At 37.4% G+C, this 18,869-nt stretch overlaps 1 protein-coding gene across 2 annotated transcripts in view; it reads left to right on the top strand.

Annotated features, from left to right (window-relative positions):
* LOC127621810 (phospholipid phosphatase 3-like) overlaps positions 1-18,869 on the top strand; it is a 55,877-nt gene that overhangs the window by 18,530 nt on the left and 18,478 nt on the right. The window contains exons 2-4 of one of the 2 annotated variants that reach the window (XM_052095544.1): positions 8,907-9,064; positions 12,318-12,595; positions 14,683-14,740. In XM_052095544.1, the coding sequence (XP_051951504.1) occupies positions 8,907-9,064; positions 12,318-12,595; positions 14,683-14,740 (494 nt within the window). Of the gene's footprint in view, positions 1-8,333; positions 8,489-8,906; positions 9,065-12,317; positions 12,596-14,682; positions 14,741-18,869 lie in introns of both variants that reach the window. The other variant, XM_052095545.1, reaches the window with a different exon arrangement.

The following is an 18,869-nucleotide window of genomic DNA, read 5'->3' as shown; positions in this document are numbered from 1 at the left end:
ATTTTTGCTCAGGGTGCTCAGTTCAGGATCAGGTGTCATGTGGCCATAACTCATCAATGGCAACAGATAGGGAAAATGTGAGTCCATTTGACGCTTTTAAGAGCCCTTCAAAAACCCTGTCCCTGGAAAAATATGTACAGTACTTTAACATAACAAAATAGTTATGGTTTTAAATCTTTCTTGTAATCAATGAACAACTAATCTCGCACACCTGAAAAACAAAGTAATAGATAGGTGCCTAGGACATGAGCTGTAGCAAAGTCAATGAAAAAGAAAAAATCACTCACGCTATCTTAGCATGCAAAGAGTATAACAAAATGTATTTATGGCAATGTTGCCACTTAGAAGTATGTGGGAGTTTTACATTTTTTAAATCTTTCTTGGAAAAAATATTTTGTCAGAAAACTTGGATACATTTAAATGACTGTCAATGGAGGAACATGCTTTTTGCTATCAAAGGGTTTAGTTCCATCATCTATCAGCCAGGGCTAACAGGCACCTGCTTACCAGCCAATTCCTGACCCCCTGAAAAACACGGCTACTAGGGGTAAGCGATATGACCAAAATCGTATTTCATGATAGGAGTAATTTTATATAATGATATATATCACAATATAGTAAAAGTTTGGAAAATCAATACAAATGGATTTATATTAAACAACCATATTGTAATGCCTATTTTTGGATCACCAGTCAGTGAATTAAATGCTAAACAAAAAAATATCCAATGAAAAGAAACACTTCTTGAAGAAAATAACTTTTGCAACTTCTTGTTAAATAAATAAATTACAGGATTAATGAGGAGTTCATCTTTTGGCTTTCATAATATTCTTTTGCATGCTTCATTTGGGGTGGTAAAACAGATTGCTTTTAATACGAGTGATTATCCTTTTGCATAATGGTTTGCACATTATATTTTTCTGTTCTGTACACTATGTCGCACCTGTTTTTATAACAAGCTCCTCTTCATTTTCTTGACCTGTTTGGGAGTCGTCCTGTTCTCTGGGGATTTCTTTCTCCATTAGGGGTTTTCCTGGGTTAAAAAATGGATTCGTGCGAGTGATCATGCTCTGAGCTCTCCTGTCCCTGGATCACAAATATTGTTAAGCCAGCTGGATTTGCATGCACTTCGGAGCTCCAGAGACAGCGCATGCCACAGTCATATGAAACATTTGTGTGTCAGATGAGAAGAAGATTTTGCGCTTTTAAATTCCCATATGAGCAAAGAAGGTAATTTAATAACCATCTGGCCCATACCAACCATCCTACCCCCCCATTTTTTTTTTAACTGTCATATGTGCATTGTTTCCCCAAGGTTTTATCTGTTACCAGTTGAAAAGGTCTTTCCTCATATCAGGTTTGTTATGAATCAAGTTGTTATATCGAGGGTGTGGGACCAACATGTTCTCCATCCAAGAATTACAAAACTCACTGATGTGCCAAACATGAGAACAAAGTACTGGCACATATTTTACAATGTGGCACCTTTAAGTGAGTCACCAATACATTAGTCACACACGAGTCATGACTGCTTCCTGTGCACCATGTGTCTGAAAACTTTCCTTTATCAAATAATTTGTTTTAAGTTGCAAATTGTGGTTTGTACACAGTTGTGGTGTCTACTTCAGAGAATTTGTTTGCATGCGTGTTTTCTGTTTAGGAGAAAGTCTTTCCGCCACATTTTCAGATGTACTTATAGCTAGCTAACCTCAAGCCTCTTTCACAAAGTTACAGTCACGCTAACCTTCAGATAAGTTATAACCTCTGGCCTACCACTGATATGTCTTAGTTCTGCCGTTGATTGCTTTGTGTGTGATGGAAGCTTAGACCTAGATGTGAGTGTGTGCATTTGTTTTGGTGTGTATGCTTATGCAGTGGAAAGGGGATTTTGACCCCTTGCGCTGTCCCCTCATTGCACCCATTGTTCAAGGGCATGTGGCCCTTGTCAGGTAAAGGTATTTCCTCCTATACGTCTCTTCACAAGGCTCTCTTTCCCCTTCACCAAAGCATCTTTTTTCAAACAGTGACTGATCAGTGTTTAATATGCATTCAGAGCTTCAGCTTTACAATGCAATTCACTTTCACTCCACCACACAGTCGATGGCACTACCTCCATTACCTCAAGAAGCTTTGAAGGAACAGACAAACGTTTAGGAAACATATTACCTTATTACCAAGTCCAAATGTAAGAGTCTCATTTCTTTGCCAGTTGTGTCCCGAAATTATTTTGCTAAGGTAACATTTCCTAAACACTCCAAGGGTCTTCAATTTGTCGAGCAAATGGATAGCCCTGTTCCAAACTCTCACCATTAGTTAAGCCTACTTCAGCTTTAACAACCATATCAGGTTCCTAAAAGATAGAAAACTAGATGTAGCAAATAACCTTAAAGATTTTTTAAGGTGTTTTTCTCATGGATTCAGTGAGTTAAAGGTGATGTACATTTGGTTTTGCAGTGTGTTAAGTGTGGGTGTGTCAAATTGCATTACTACCAGCAGCTTTATCTGGTGCCGTGACCCAGGCGAACAAAATCACAAAAAGCAAATCAAAAGGGTAAGCACTAAATCACAAACTCTCACAAATATTTATGCAACTGCATATGCAATATAGATCACTATAATACTGCTGAGTCCACTTCATCACACACACACACACACACACACACACACACACACACACACACACACACACACGTATATTTTCCCTTCAGGCTGCATGCTTTTGTAACCAGCCTCCATCACTCGATTGTCTCTGATAAGAATCATCTCATTTCTTATATAAACACTGATTTCTAACTGATTTCCGTTCTAGCCTATCGGTGTCTGTGTCTGCAGCTGTAAGAGCTGGATGATGGTTGCCCATAGCGTCTGGCATCTGGCCATTCCACTTCTGAGCTCCAAAAGGGCTGCATGCTGACATCTGATAACACGAAAGGAAAAATTTCCTCCACAATGCAGCAATCTGCTACCCACTTATGATTGTTATGCGTGTGTGTGTGCTGCATGTGTGGCACTCCAGGCCCCAATAGATTATAATCCCTTGTTGTATTTCATTAGTCTCTTATTGAGCGTTAAGTCAGGGGCAGAATGGAGAGTTCATGCACACTGAACCCAGTGGCCCTTGAGCCATTCGGCACTGACAAACAGAAACTCCTAAGCAAATAGATCTTGAAAAGGAAACTTGTCTGTTTAACATTAGATAAGTGTTTGAAATTTTACAAGGTGGCTTCGTTGACACAAGGATGCCAAATGGCTGTTTAACTTGGACTGCACCCCCTTTGTGTTTGTAGGTCATCACTCTGTGTCTTTAGCCGTAGGTCCATTGTGAAACAGACTGAATTTATGTATTTTTAATTAACTTTGCACTGACAACAGACTAGTGAGTGTAACTCCCTTCCTTCCTTCCTGCCTCTCTCAGTCTCTCGTAGTAACTGAGTCACATAGTTACTGTGTACTACTGTACTACTTATGTTAGGATAGGTAGATATGAAACAACAAAATGCATTAAATAATTAAAAAAATTCCACTTTTAAGGGATACAGATAGTAGCTGGGGGGAAGGAACTTGTGTGTGTGTATGTGTGTTTGTGGGGGGGGTGCAGACCAGATTCGAACTTACATTTCCTGTGTGTTCACGGCGGTATTTAACACCAACTTAAAGTTCTTAAAACAGAGTGTTGTGAGTGAAGCTGTCCTTCAGTTTGTGATGCCTGTTTGTGATGAAATGGAGGGTGGGACCAGGACGTAAGTACGCACACCCGGTCCCAAATCGGGCTAATCAGCCACGGAAAGCGATAAAGATGAGCCGGATGTGGCAGTTCGGAAAAGAGAGCAACACGCAGCTGCCGCATCTGGCTCGTTTTTATCCCTCTCCTCGGCTGATTAGCCCGATTGGGGTCCGGACGTGAGCACTCACGGCCCTGCCCCACCATCCTCCTCGTCACACTGTTATTTTGTATCTTAAGAGCAGTAGAGAAAGAGGGAAAAATGGTGAGAGTCATACCAGGCCTCATGGTGAATACATGGGTGGTAGAACAATGGTGTACTGCCATGACGAGGGCTCACAGCCAATATCATTGGGCACAGACAGAAGACCTTGCGCAAACAGATGTATGGCAGTATAGAGATTTATACACACACACACACACACACACACACACACACACACACACACACACACACACACACACACACACACTGAAGTCAGAATTTGTGGCTGCTTTCTGCACAGAGTTTATACTATGGTGACCATCAAAACGTTGCATGTTTAATCTAGCAAAGTTCTGTCATGAATACTTCTCTGTACAGCTTAAAACATTATAGCTTTTGGAACACTCTCTAAATGTTCATTTGCATTGAACTCTATAGCTTTGAGGATTATTAGGGGTCATTTTACCCCTCATTTAACAGACTTGTTAACAATTTGGCTCTATACTTATGCATATATACAGACACACACTGATAGAAGTGGATACGGACGTTGTCTAAGCATGAACATGCGTGCACATATAAAGAAATTTTATCTCTAGGACTTGGCTTTTTCCAGACAGTCTTAAGTGGATTTGACCTTGTGGTCAGGCAGGTCTGAAAACATCACAAGGAGTGCCAAGGAGGAATGTGCGTCCATGTCTGCATGTGTTTCCAGAAGCTGTAACATAGCTCTATGGATTCCCTGCACCCAGTCTCTTTACCTGGGTTTGAATTGGCTGAGCTTCCTACCATTTATTTGGATATGCTTACGCCATCCCTGACTCAAGCACCTGTGTGAAAACTCTACAAATTTCTTTATTTTCACAGGTGCAGAATGTGTCTACAGCATTTAATTTTGGTAATTGCCCATCTGTATGATGGGAGAGAGAGAGGATGGACAGAAGGGTTTGATTGTTTGTAGATGAGGTGCATTTGTGGTGCATCTAAATTGATGTTTGAATGTTATTTTGCACTTTGTGCTTAAGAACACTGTCATGAAGTTGTTCAGGCTGGGGAAAAAGTAGATCTTTGCTGTTGAAGAAAAACAGAGGCACTGAGGATAGTTTTTCAAAATGTGCTGCTTTCCAATACTGGTTTGATCGTACATCTTTAGGTTTTGGTTTATTGCATGCATGTGTGTGGATGTTAGAAAAGAATCAGTCACCAAGGCTGCTGTCTCCTCTTTTTCTAACCACGAAAAACCAAATGCCCCCATCTCTCTTTAGCTCCAAACACCATTCCAGACATTTGGGTGGCCGATGTAAGCTAAACTTTGTTTTTCTTACCATTCACACATTTTACAATCCTTCGAAGGGGAACTTTCAAAGCTCCCACCACAACTTTGAGTCTCATGTTTAGTTTGCTTTGACATAGAAATATGTTTTTTTATTATTATTCCCAGCGTCGGCTGGCTGATGACAGCTGACGTGTGTTTGGCAGGAGGTGTGACATTTTAATGATTCTACCATTTTGAGCTGAGGGTACCCATTTTGAGCCTGGCATCTCTCCCCTAATCCTCACAGAAAAAAATACACTGGTTTCAACACATAACCAAACTGGTGTGTGAGTATAGTTTGTTGTCCCGCTTTACACCAAGGGAAACCTCCACAATATTTGTGTGTTGGTATTTGCTTTTATCCACGGAGTGTCTCTGTTATAGTTCTTTCATATAATGGAATGACATAGTGTTGGGTTCGAGTCCACCTTAGTTGAGTCCAAGTCGAGTCTGAGTCCGAATTAATCTGTTCATGAATCTGAATTAAAATTATAAGCGTAAATTCAACATCAATATTTTAAGCTTAATTTAAACTTCACAACTAAGAAAACAGTTTTCCAATATAAATGTAACAAACACCTCTATTGCCTTTCATATATATACATATATTATGATTGGTATCTTGCTGAACAAACTTCAAAGTGGTTTCAGAATGACAGCATATGCTTTAGGTGTATGAATATAAAACTGTCCTTCAACACACTTCTTATTGTGTTCTGTTGAGATTTTAAATTATTTGTTGATTTTTTTTTTTCCCCTCCACTCAAACATAGACTAAAGAAAGTGAAATCTGCTTTAGTCATTACAACCAGACTAAAGCTCTGTTTAGAGTTGCTGTTTACTTTAGCAATAATGCTTTTTCCCCAACTATTTAAAAAATTACACAGTTAATTCATCAAGATATTGTGGATCAGTTCAAGCTGACAAAACTGGATGGACCACAAGAGACTACAGAAGCCTACATGTGTAGATACATTATGCCCAAAAAAGACTTAATATCCAATATTAATACTATTTTTATTTCGATATACTGTTTTTAGTAAACTGTGAATGACATGATGTGGGTGACTTGACTTAGTGAAGTTCTTGATTTTAAGTTTTTAACCACAATGAAACCGCAATGCGAGCACCGTCTTGACTGCACAAATGCCACGCAATTTTACCAGTTGTCAGGTCTCGTGTCATGTGAAACTGCCTTGTTTAGTTTCTATTACACTGGATACATACCCGTCTTTGTGTTTGTCGTGCCATCAGCCACCTCGGTAGTCGATGTTATATAGTAGTCTCTGTAGTAACATTTAAGTGTATTGGTTGACTGATGAGTGTGGCTGTGCATTGGCTTATGTGTGTGTTTGCTTAAACACAGTGAAACAACTCTGGCAACGTCTACGACTTCAAGGGCTAATACAGCTGCATGCAGACAGAGATGTGTTCATTCATTTCTTTTTTTTCTTTTTTTTATTGCATCGCAAATGTCATGGACTTGGCTGGACTCAGAATAAAATCCAGAGTCCCAGAGTAGTAAATGAACTACAATTTAAAATGTACTATTTTATCCTATATGTATGTATATTGTGTGCTTTTAAAGCATATTTGAGTATCACACTGTTAGCTTAGCAACATGCTAATGGCAACTCAAGTCTACAATGTGCTTCCCATTAGGAGTGCTTTTCGTGTTACATGTTGTTGCCTATAAAGCTTTCGAAATCAGTCATTTGCAGGTCATTTAGCCCAACAAATCACAATAATCCACTATTTCTAAAGGCATGGTTGAAACAATTAAAAACAGACACCATCTATGTCACCCTTGTTCTTATTAAAACCAAACATTACCCTTTCTAAATTAGTTTGAATCCCTTACTTAAACTAAAAGAACATTTAATTTGGGTTTCGAGTTCATTTTAAGCTCTTATCTGTATTGAATTAATTCTCTGAATCTCTACATACAGTATTGTTTGCATAAAAGCTTTGCTTAATGCCATTAGGCTGCATTGTCTTTAGGTGTAAGCTGCTTTGCACTGACAATAGCCCTGAACCCGAGCTGTAAGGAAAAGAAGTCTCTCGTTTTTGTGTTGCTTTGCACAAATTACTTAAGTACCAAACATGCAAACTGTTGTTTTAAGGTATTGTGTATTGGATACATGGTACATTTATGTGCTCTGTGTGAGGTTATGTGTACATGGCTCTTGTAGTAGCAATACTTTGAGGTATAGTGCTTTGTTAAAAAGATTAGATAACGACTTCAAGAACTTCCCAGCTTGCCTGTTAGTGGGATAAGTGTTGATTTTAGTAATTCCCTTAACATTTCCATTAAAGGAATCTAGGTAACCCAGAAATAAGAAAAATAAATCTATCAACATTTACTTGCCCTTGTGTCTTTCCAAACCCTAATGCTGTTTTGTTTTGTTTTTTCTCCATGGAACACAAAAGGATATTTTTTTAAGATTCATTACACAGCTTTTTTTTTTATGTAACTTGCCATATAACTAAAAAGCACAATTTAATGTATCTTAAAAGTAGTCCACACTAGTGCGGCAGTTTTGAATCTGGACCCCAATGTTGGCTAGATGCTAGCTTCTGTAGAGAAGGTTATCAGTAAATAACCAAAACATTTCAGTCTGTTCCTCAAACAAAGCAAATGAATGGCTTTAGAGGTCTTTAAATACAGTGCCAGAGTCATATAGACTACTTTATCATACTTAAGTGGAGCTTGTTGTCCTTTTTGGAGCTTGCTAGTTTCCTAGGGTGGTCACTAACTAGTGTGGAACTGTCGTTGTAAGGCAAGATCTGAGTGAATATTCATAAAAAAATTCAGATTGTTTTGTTAGAAGTTAAAAATAACATCATACTGGTTTGGAATGGCATTAGGGTGAGTAAATGATGACAGAACATTTTATTTTTGGGTGAACTGCTTTAACATTTGATGCCATTTTGCTTGACCTGTCGAAACTCTTTTACACTTTGTTATCATGCTTTTTTTATTATTACAATGTTTAAATAATTATTTAAAACTTAAGTAATGTGAAACAGCCCTGCCCTCTCAGGTAAGTGTGTGAATCATGACACGCCACATGTGTGTGTTTTTTGCATAGTCATGCTGCCCTCGATGGTATTGCATAAATCTACAGTTCAGCCGTACCAGCGTGGGTTCTACTGCGCGGACGACAGTATCCGCTACGCCTATAAAAGCAGCACTGTGCCCTCCTCTGTGCTGACAGCCGTGGGCCTGCTCCTGCCCATTGCCAGCGTAAGTGCCCCAATAAGGGGCCAAAGACAGGGGACATGGGGCCAGGCGAACGGGCGGGCGACTGCATGGAAGCCAAGTCTTTTGAGAGATTTATTGTAGTAAAACATACATGAAAGGTTTATAGCCTTGATGTAGCAGAAATTTATATTCAATTACAGTGCCTTATGCCAGACAGCCATTAGCTATAGTCATTTACTCTCTCAAAAGCCGAGCTATCATGTCACCCTCCCGTGCTTGGTACATCCCATACTCCTCGGCTGCTGTGTGCTGTGCTGTGCTGTGCTGTGCCGCGCCGCTACCTGCGCGTGTCTTTCTGTGACTGACCTGAATTCTCTCTCTTTCTCTCCCTCTCTCTCTCCCTTTATCTTTCTCTCTTTCTTTGTGTGTGTGTGTTTGTGTGTTGTGTGTTTCGCTGTAGCTGGTCTGCCTTTCCTGATAATTGAAACTAGCACAATCAAGCCGTACCGTCGCGGGTTTTACTGCAGTGACCAGTCCATCCAGTACCCGTATAAAAACGGGGACACCATAAGCGATGCCGTGCTCTGTGCCGCTGGCATTCTAATTGCCATCCTCTCTGTAAGTCCTTCTCTTATTTACATATAAATATATCACTTGATCATTTAAACCTCCCATCTACTACCCTCATCCCCCATTAAACCATAGAGATAGTTGGATATAGAATAACTGTAGGAATAAATAGCGACTTGATAGGAGATTCCTACCCATAATCCCACAAATCCATTAACCAGCCCTCCCAATCTCATCTTTCCATTTTAAAAATTTGAAGTAACTCAACATCAAGGAATTTATCGTGGTCAGGGCTATCTCTATGTCTCTCTTTCTTTCTCTCTAGGTATTCCTCCTTCTGTCTGCATGTTTTCTGTGATACATTGCTCTTTTTGTGTTTGACTTTTGTTTCTCAGAGAAAGTAATTCTCAAAAACAGCAATGCCTCATCTACTGATAAATGAAGGATTATCAGTTCTATCGCAGACTTGAGTAAAATTTAAGATGTCTTGTATTTGATGAATATAAAACAGAAATGTAATCTCTCTCTTTGGCATAAGTCCCATCTGGCAGTCCGAAGTTGTACTCCGAACGTCATATCCTGTTGGAGATAGGAGGCAGGGGCGAGTAGCCTACCCCCGTGCAGGACGGGACTCAACTGGTGGTGGTGGGGTGGTGGAGGCTGCCGTGTTAGCACACTGAAACGGCAATAATTGTGAGCAGACTTATAAAGCGATGGCTTACATGTGATTGGCTAGGAGTTACCGAGCTAATGGTGCGATGAAGTACAGCTGCTAAGTCTTCTCGCTAGAACTACGCTGCGCTTACATTCGATGGAATATAATTTAAAACTCAATCCAACCATTTCAGAAGATCCAAAAATGTATGAATAAATTAAACGCATTAATTTCACCCGAAATCAGTTCAGGTCACATTTTACCCCAAAATCAAAAGAAAAAAACAAACAAACAAGAAATTGCATTTTTCTTAAAGGTGCACTCAGTCATTTTGTTCCTCATTAAAAAAGTTCAACTCCTAAAGACATGAATTTACAATATATGTAGGAAATCATTACCACTCACATTAAAATGAAGACTAGAGTCTCATATCAGTATCAATAAAAGCTGTTTTATTCTACATGGAGAGAGGGTCCACACATGGACCATGTTAGATTCATATGACCAGCTGAATGCTGCTCTCTTAATCTCAGTAACCATCCTGTTATTGGACACTTTCAATTGGATTAAAGTAATCATTGCTGACTGTGAATACTACATTTCTACAACATCATCTGAAACTGAAAACTATTGATTTTAAGTGATGCTACATCCAAGCCACTAGGTGTCAGTGTAAATCTAAGATGCCACAAAGACAAAAGTTGTGCACCTATAAAGAAAATGTATACGATTTTAGGAACTTTATGATTGTTGGACATATGTCATTGTTTTCATGGTAATTAAGCACATTTTCCAACAAAATTCACATTACATTTGACATCTGGATGTTATTAACCTTACCACCGTTATTTTAAATGTAAGTCTCATTACTGTGTTACAGTCATTTTAACAGCGTTATAGTCAAATTTACTTTAATGGTTTTAAATTTAAATCAGTGTACATTTAAGGCAGTATTATAAATAGTAACATGATACTTTACAATTTATATTGTCATAATACAATATTATTATTACTATTATTTCAGTATGTTAATGCAAACTGGGGTGTAAATCTGCTCAAAAGTCATAAAATGAATCTCACAATGATAAAAAAAATTAAAATAAATAAAAATTATATAGTTTCTTATTTCTTATTTAAATTTAGTGTGAAATTTGACCTGGACATATTCATGACCGGTATCATTAGATTCCGTCTAATGATAGTCCGTCTACACTGTGCAGTTTACAGTGTAGGTTTGTCCTGAAACTAAATCGTAATTGTAAAATGCAACTTGTAAATATTACTCTTTGAACTTGAATGTAAACCCTGCTTGTTAAAAACATCACAAATGTAAAACTTAGTGTAGATAATTCTACACACAGCCATGCAGCTGCTGAGGTGTTGAATTACAAAACATTCACAACCATTGTGACATCTGGTCATGGGTAAACCCCTCACCATGGAAACTAATTGGCCGAGGAACACATTAGACACAGTATGCGTCGATTCAAGTCAAAACAGATGGGACAAAGACTTTTAGTTGTTATGAAACTCCAAAACTGTCTCAAAACAAAAATCCAGCTTGGAAGACGAACCCCTTGTGGAATAAAGTAGTGGAGATGAGGAAAGTGGTCCTAAAATACAAACCCCTGAACACTGGCAAAACACCAAACCCTGACTCCATGGAGATCCCATATGGAGACATGCTTGTCAACTGTCTGGAGTAGACTTGTTCCCATGCTCATTAAAACAAGGACTGTGTGTATATATATATATATATATATATATATATATATATATATGTATGTGTGTGTGTGTGTGTGTATGTGTGTGTGTGTGTGTGTGTGTGTGTGTGTTTGTGCGTGCACGCACGTGCGCACATGTCTGTTGGCACTCCTCACACAGCTTAAGTTAATTAGCAGTGTCTCAGTCCTAGTATGGTTAGGCCTCGAGAAAAGCAACCCCTAGTCTTCACTGCCACCACAACAGCGTTCCTCTAAGTGAAAAAGAGAGCGAGATAGTAAATATCTCATTAAGGCATGGTTTATGTACTTCATAACCCACGCCTCTCTTCTCTATTTTACGTCCTACTGGTTTCAAATGGTGCAGACATCCATTTAAAATCCCATCATTTAACTCCTCATATGAAAGCCATAACCTTCAAGAACATCATATGTTCCATATCATTGAAATGTCATCAGCAAGGGGCAGGCCATGCTCAGTCATATATCTGTTCTTCTGTTCCCTCTCTTCATTTTTTCTCTTTCTCCATCATTTCTCTCTTGCTTTTTCATTCATGTGCTTTCCTAACTTTTACCTTATTGGCATGTTGACTAGCTCCAACCTGCATGTTCATGACCTGACCACTATGAAATCTGTACTAATACACAATGACATGTTAATGTTTGTGGTTTGACTTCACATTTCAGCATCACTTTTTGAAGGAATAGTCCACCCAAAAAAAAAAAAAAAAAAGTATTTTCTATTTTTTTTTATTTGTTTTCAAAAATCTCCTTTTTGGAGATAGTTGGCTTTTTGTGTTCCACAGAAAACAATAACAGCATTTTACAAATTTTTGAGTGAACTATTCCTTTAATTACTTGAATTATGTGTAGTATAAATCAAAACAATATCAATGATTTTTCTTGTGAATTAACCGTTCTCTAGATCGTGATTGGCGAATGCTACAGGATCCATTACCTTAACCAGGGCTCCAAATCGTTCGTGGGGAACCCTTATGTCTCCGCCCTCTACAGACAAGTTGGTGTTTTCATCTTCGGCTGTGCTGTCAGCCAATCGTTCACGGATATTGCCAAGGTCTCGGTTGGGCGGATGAGGCCACACTTCCTAGATGTGTGTAAGCTGGACTCTTCCTTCAACTGCTCTCTGGGATATATCACTGAATACGTATGCACTGGAGATCCTAGCAAAGTACAAGAGGCCAGGTGAGATGTTCAGCACTTGCAATGTACAAATGTGCAGACAGGTTTATAATGATATAGCACTGCTAATGTTATTGTTTCCTTATGTTGAATTACTTAAGATGATAGTGACTGCTAAACGAATAAATGTGAACATAGTCACTTAACACCTGTTCTTACCGTGACAAATAATGATGACAGTTGTAAAGCTGGGTGTCAATACAGATTTCCCGATTGGATGAAATTTTGATTCAAGCTCTTGATTCTGATTTGGTAACGATTTTATTTTGGAATCAGGTCCAATACTGCTCTCATGTACTTGTACTCGTGCTCATAAAAATGATCCGATACCAAAAACTGATACCATCTGACAAACTAATGTCATTATGTAAACATTTAATGCAACTAATTAAAATCACGTTATTTGTTAGTAAGATTATTTAACTGTAAAAAGCTGCAATTTAATGAGATAAATATATAGTTTACATTGCTGCGCACTTCAAATGTAAGTTCTTGTGAATGTGTGGAGCCAGTGTTGTGCTGACATAAAAACACAGTGCTTATATCATTTAGAGCTCCTTGGTTTATACACAGAAACACCATTATGAATATTACTTGCTCTGTTTGTAGCAGATGACAGCCAACAGAACACTAATTCACTTTGTAGCGCAAGGCAAATGCAGACTACATGTTTATTTCATTAAATAGCAGCCTTTTGCAGTTTAATAATCACTTTGAATCAAGATGCAACTGGCTTTTCTGGATTTAGAAGCAACCATCATAGCAACACAGAAACATTTCAAAATAAAAGCTTTGCCAAAATAAAAGATCAATTTAAAATTGAAAAAAGTCTGACAGAAATAGATCACTACTGTATAGTTATATAATATTCATTGTATTACTGATAATAATAATAATAGTTATAATACTATATCATAATATAAGACTAATACTAATTGTATTATATCTCACATCTGTAATGCTCTGTTATGCAATACTTTATTTGACAAAACTAACTCCAGTGTTGTATTTTGGATTGTCCTGTGTTTCTATATAAAAGCACGTCATTTAATATAAAAATAATACAATGTTATGTAAAACAAAAATTAAAAACAAATTATATATATATATATATATATATATATATATATATATATATATATATATATATATATATATATATATATATATATTTTTTTTTTTCATTTAATTACAAAGTTTTAAGAATAAATTTATTTCAACAAAATTTTGATGATGAAATTTGAATGAACTGTTGATAAGGAATTTCACAAAAAAAATAAAATACAAAAACAGGTATTGGAATCATTATCGGTGAGTACCAAAAGGAAGAAACGGTACTTGTATTCGTTCTCAAAATAATGGTATAATTTATTCTGATTAATTTGGGTATGAAATGGTACTTACATATGAAAGTAATTATTTCAGCTAATGCTGTAAATTATACAGGGAACCTTCTTATTTAGTACATTATAAAAATATTAAATAAATATATATAAAAACAGGGCCTAAACTATGCAGTTAAATTGCTATTTATTTAACATATATAATAATCAGCACAGCCAAAACTGAAATAAACATTAAAGTAAAATTACAAAATTAGATCGCGATTAATCTGAAAATATTTTTTTTTTACTCCGCCTTAAACAAAATGTAGTTTACCATTTATTTTTGTGTTGATTTGGGTAGAAATAATGTTATTATGTGACAAGAAAGAGACAGTGGAGTGATAGGACTGCAGAAGGCCACAATTGACCAATCAGAATAAAGTATTCCAGAGAACTGTGTAATAATTTTAATTAGTTGTGAATTTGTCTGCCAAACATGTACCTAAAAATCAAAAAACATTTGCAGGGTGAATGCTTGCAATTGATTTTAATATCTTGCTGCAAAATAAATTTACATTCGGCATGAACAGGATTTTAGTTAATAGAAAAAAATGTGAAAATAATAGATTAGAAAATAGAGTAATCTGAAACCAAGGTGTAGCTGTGGCCTTTACACCTTCAACTCAAGTTATCTCATAAACACCCACATATATATATATATTTTTTTTTTTAAAGATGAAATGATCACTCTCTCTCTCATTACAGGAAATCCTTCTTTTCTGGACATGCTTCATTTTCAATGTACACCATGCTTTACCTTGCAGTAAGTACATCCCAACTTCTTGCTCACACCTACTCATGTTAACTTGGCTAAATTTAAATAAGGTCAGCTAATTATAAATACTATTGACACACCCTTTTGCATTTTATCAATAAAAAACATTTATCTATTTGATTTATTAATCATTTTCGAAATAATGACAAACCTACACTGTAAATGTCTTCAAATGAACTTTTTTCACATTTAACTATCTTCTGGGGACAATTTTGTCCCCCAAGTGAATGCCTTTGCTGAATAGCTATTTTTTTTAGAGAATGTACTGTTTTCTTTGGTAATATGGATATAGGGACCCTCTATCACCCCTCACCCTCCTCCTTGTGTCTCTAAAAAGTGTTATTTTTCTTGTTCATCTCCCAGATGGACACACTCCACCTGTTTTTATTTGTGCAGCTGTATAGACTTCCTTTCTATCTGAAGTTTCTCCTTCATTTGTCTCTCACTCACTCTTATGCTTTATTTTGAAACTTTTTTTTTTTAAAGCATCCCTCTTTTTGCATCAATTAGGCAGAATCCCCAATATACAGTTGAATCAGAAGTTTACATACTGTACACGTAATTGTAAGATATTAAAACTAATTGTTTATCCCCTCCACAGATTTAGAACATAGTTTAGAACATCTACTTTTTGCATGACACAGTAATATGTCCAACAATTGTTTACAGACAGATTGTTTGACTTTTAATTGACTATATCACAATTCCAGTAGGTCAGAAGTTTACATACACTAAGGTAACTGTGCCTTTAAGCAGCTTGGAAAATTCCAGAAAATTATGTCGAGCCTTTAGACAATTTGCTAATTAGCTTCTGATAGGAGGTGTTCTGAATTGGTGGTGTACCTGTGGATTTATTTTAAGGCGTTATCTTCAAATTCAGTGCCTCTTTGCTTGACATCAAGGGAAAATCAAAAGAAATCAGCCAAGACCTCAGAAAAAGAATTGTGGACCTCTACAAGTGTGGTTCATACTTGGAGCAATTTTTAATGTCTGAATGTACCACGTTCATCTGTACAAACAATAGTACGCAAGTATAAACACCATGGGACAATGTAGCCATCATACTGCTCAGGAAGGAGACACATTCTGTCTGTCTCCTAGAGATGAACGTAGTATGGTGTGAAAAGTGCAATTCAATCCCAGAACAAAAGTAAAGGACCTTGTGAAGATGCTGGAGGAAACAGGTAGACAAGTATCTATATCCACAGTAAAACAAGTCCTATATCGACATAACCTGAAAGACTGCTCAGCAAGGAAGAAGCCACTGCTCCAAAACCAGCATAAAAAAGACAGACAACAGTTTGCAAGTGCACATGGGGACAAAGATCATACTTTTTGGAGAAATGTCCTCTGGTGTGATGAAATTAAAATCCATAATGACCATCAATATGTTTGGAGGAAAAAGGGTGATGCTTGAAAGCAGAAGAACATCATCCCAACCGTGAAGCATGGGGGTGGCAGCATCATGTTGTAGGGGTGCTTTGCTGCAGGAAGGACTGGTGCACTTCACAAAATAGATGGCATCATGAGGAAGGAAATTTATGTGGATATATTGAAGCAATATCTCAAGAAAGTTAAAGCTCATCACAAATGTGTCTTCAAAATGGACACTGACCCCAAGCATTCCTCCAAAGTTGTGGCAAAATGGCTTAAGTACAACAAAGTCAAGGTATTGGAGTTACCATCACAAAGCCCTGACCTCATTCCAATTGAAAATTTGTGGGCAGAACTGAAAAAGCATGTGCAAGCAAGGAGGCTTACAAACCTGACTCGGTTACATCAGTTCTGTCTGGAGGAATGGGCCACAATTCCAGCAACTTATTGTGAGAAGCTTGTGGAAGGCTACCCAAAACATTTGACCCAAGTTAAACAATTTAAAGCAATGCTACCAAATACTAACAAAGTGTATGTAAACTTCTGACCCACTGGGAATGTGATGAAAGAAATAAAAGATTAAATAAATAATTCTCCCTACTATTATTCTGACATATCACATTTTTAAAATAAAGTAGTGATCCTGACTGGCTCTCCACTCCTCCCTCTCCTCCTTTCTTTCTAATCCCTTCTTCCTGCATTTTAATCATCAACATCTCCATGGGCCCCTTCACCTCTCCAAGGCAGATAAGAGGAGGTGGGGCCACTTTGCTAATAAAGGGGGCCAAATGTTCATTTTCATTGGTTTTAGAGATTATTTGAGATTATTTGTAGATATTGCCATCACAGTGTAACCAAGACACTGGAGATTTTAGCTCTCCAAAAAAAAGTCTGATAGCCATATTCTGCCACTGTGTTAACGCAGTCAATGTGTTTGGTGGCCTCAGAAGGCTAACCAGTTAAAGCTCATGCTGGGTTATTTCTAATGCTCTCAAAACAGACGTTAAATTAATGTGTGACTTTTGTGACAGTTGGGCCTGATGCCCAACACACTGACCTGAGCCCTTCCTTCACAAGAGGAAACAGTACATTAAGAAACAGACCTCTGGGTAGTACTGTTGTGTGATTTGTGACTAAACCGATCAATTTTAACATTTAGGCCTGCTGTATTTTAACCGTTGTGTTTAGCCACGAGGTAACGGAGATGTCAGCCAGTATTGCACATAATTACTAATGATGAAAATGCTTTCCAGAAAAACAAGGTCCTTAAAAATTTTATTCCCGGAGTTCTTCCAGAGAACAGACCTTCAGCATGTAATTTCTCGCAAATTGCTCATCATGCCCTTCAGATCTTATCAGAAACCCCCGGCCAAACTTCTCACAGTAAATGCTGCTTGCATTTGACAAAGCTGAAGTCAAGTAAAACCCAATTATAATGTAATTAATATCGTGTATTTAGACTGTAGGCTCTTCAGCGTGTGAATGGACTATAATACAGGGTAACTGTCTCTAAGATTATTTCTTTGTCGGCTCTTGGCCTTCAGAGTTAAAACGAGAGTCCAGTTGAGAACTCTCAGAGATATCAAAGCACAAAGCATGATAAATAGAATTACATAGCTGAATAACACTTTAGAAAAGGAGTAGACTGATAGAGGGATACTCATTCCCTGTAATTATCTTTGTCTATATTCTTGGGTCAGACACTTATGATGTCATAATGAGAGTTCACACCAGTGCTGTTATCCCCTTTTATTTACACAAAGTAAACCTAGTTTAAAACCAGACAGACTTTGTTCTCACCAAATGAATGAACATGAATCATCATTCCGCTATAGTACTTTATGAAAAACCCATGATGTTTTTCTCCTATTGAAATATTCCATCAATGAGTGCTTTATCATGAACACCTGTACACCTACATATTCATGCAGTTACCTAATCAGCCAGTCATGTGGCAACAGTGCATTGCATAAAATCAATCAGATGCATGTTAGTAGCTTCAGTTAATGTTCATATCAACCATCAGAATGGGGGAAAAATTTGATCTCAGTAATTTCAACCGTGGCATGATTGTTGGTGATGGGCTGGTTTAAGTATTTCTGTAACTGCTGATCTCCTGGGATTTTCACACAAAACAGTTTACTCAGAATTGTGCCAAAAACAAAAATCATCCAGTAAGCGGCAATTCTGCAGACAGAAACCCCTTGTTGATAAGAGAGGTCAGTGGAGAATGGCCAGGCTGGTTCGAGCTGACAGAAAGGGCACGGTAACTCAGATAACCCCTCTGTACTGTTGTAGTGAGAAGAATAGCATATCAGAATATAAAACACGTCAAACCTTGAGGCAGATGGGCTACAACAGCAGAAGACAACACCCGCACTTTATTAGGACCATAGTACTACTAAGAAAGTGCTCAGTGAGTGTACAGCCATCACACTTTTTGTAAATTTTTCTGACTTTCTTTTATATTCATTTTGAAAATGTTCTTGCATAGGTGCCATAGTCAAAGTTCACACATGACTCATTTTTTGCGTTTCGCCTGTTATGTTTTAACTGTTGGTCTATGTAAACATGCTCCAGACAAATATCTTCAAACTGCATTTTCAGCATTGCGCACCATTAGCGTTGTGTAGGTTCGATTCCTTCACTCCCCTAAAAGATTGTTTAGTAAGAATGAACAACATTTTCACAATAGTTATCAGAGGAAACCTGAAATTTGATAAATTTTTATGGTCTAGTTATC

This window comes from Xyrauchen texanus, chromosome 28, assembly GCF_025860055.1.
Source record: "Xyrauchen texanus isolate HMW12.3.18 chromosome 28, RBS_HiC_50CHRs, whole genome shotgun sequence".
NCBI lineage: Eukaryota > Metazoa > Chordata > Actinopteri > Cypriniformes > Catostomidae > Xyrauchen > Xyrauchen texanus.
This window is presented reverse-complemented; position numbering and strand designations above follow the sequence as displayed.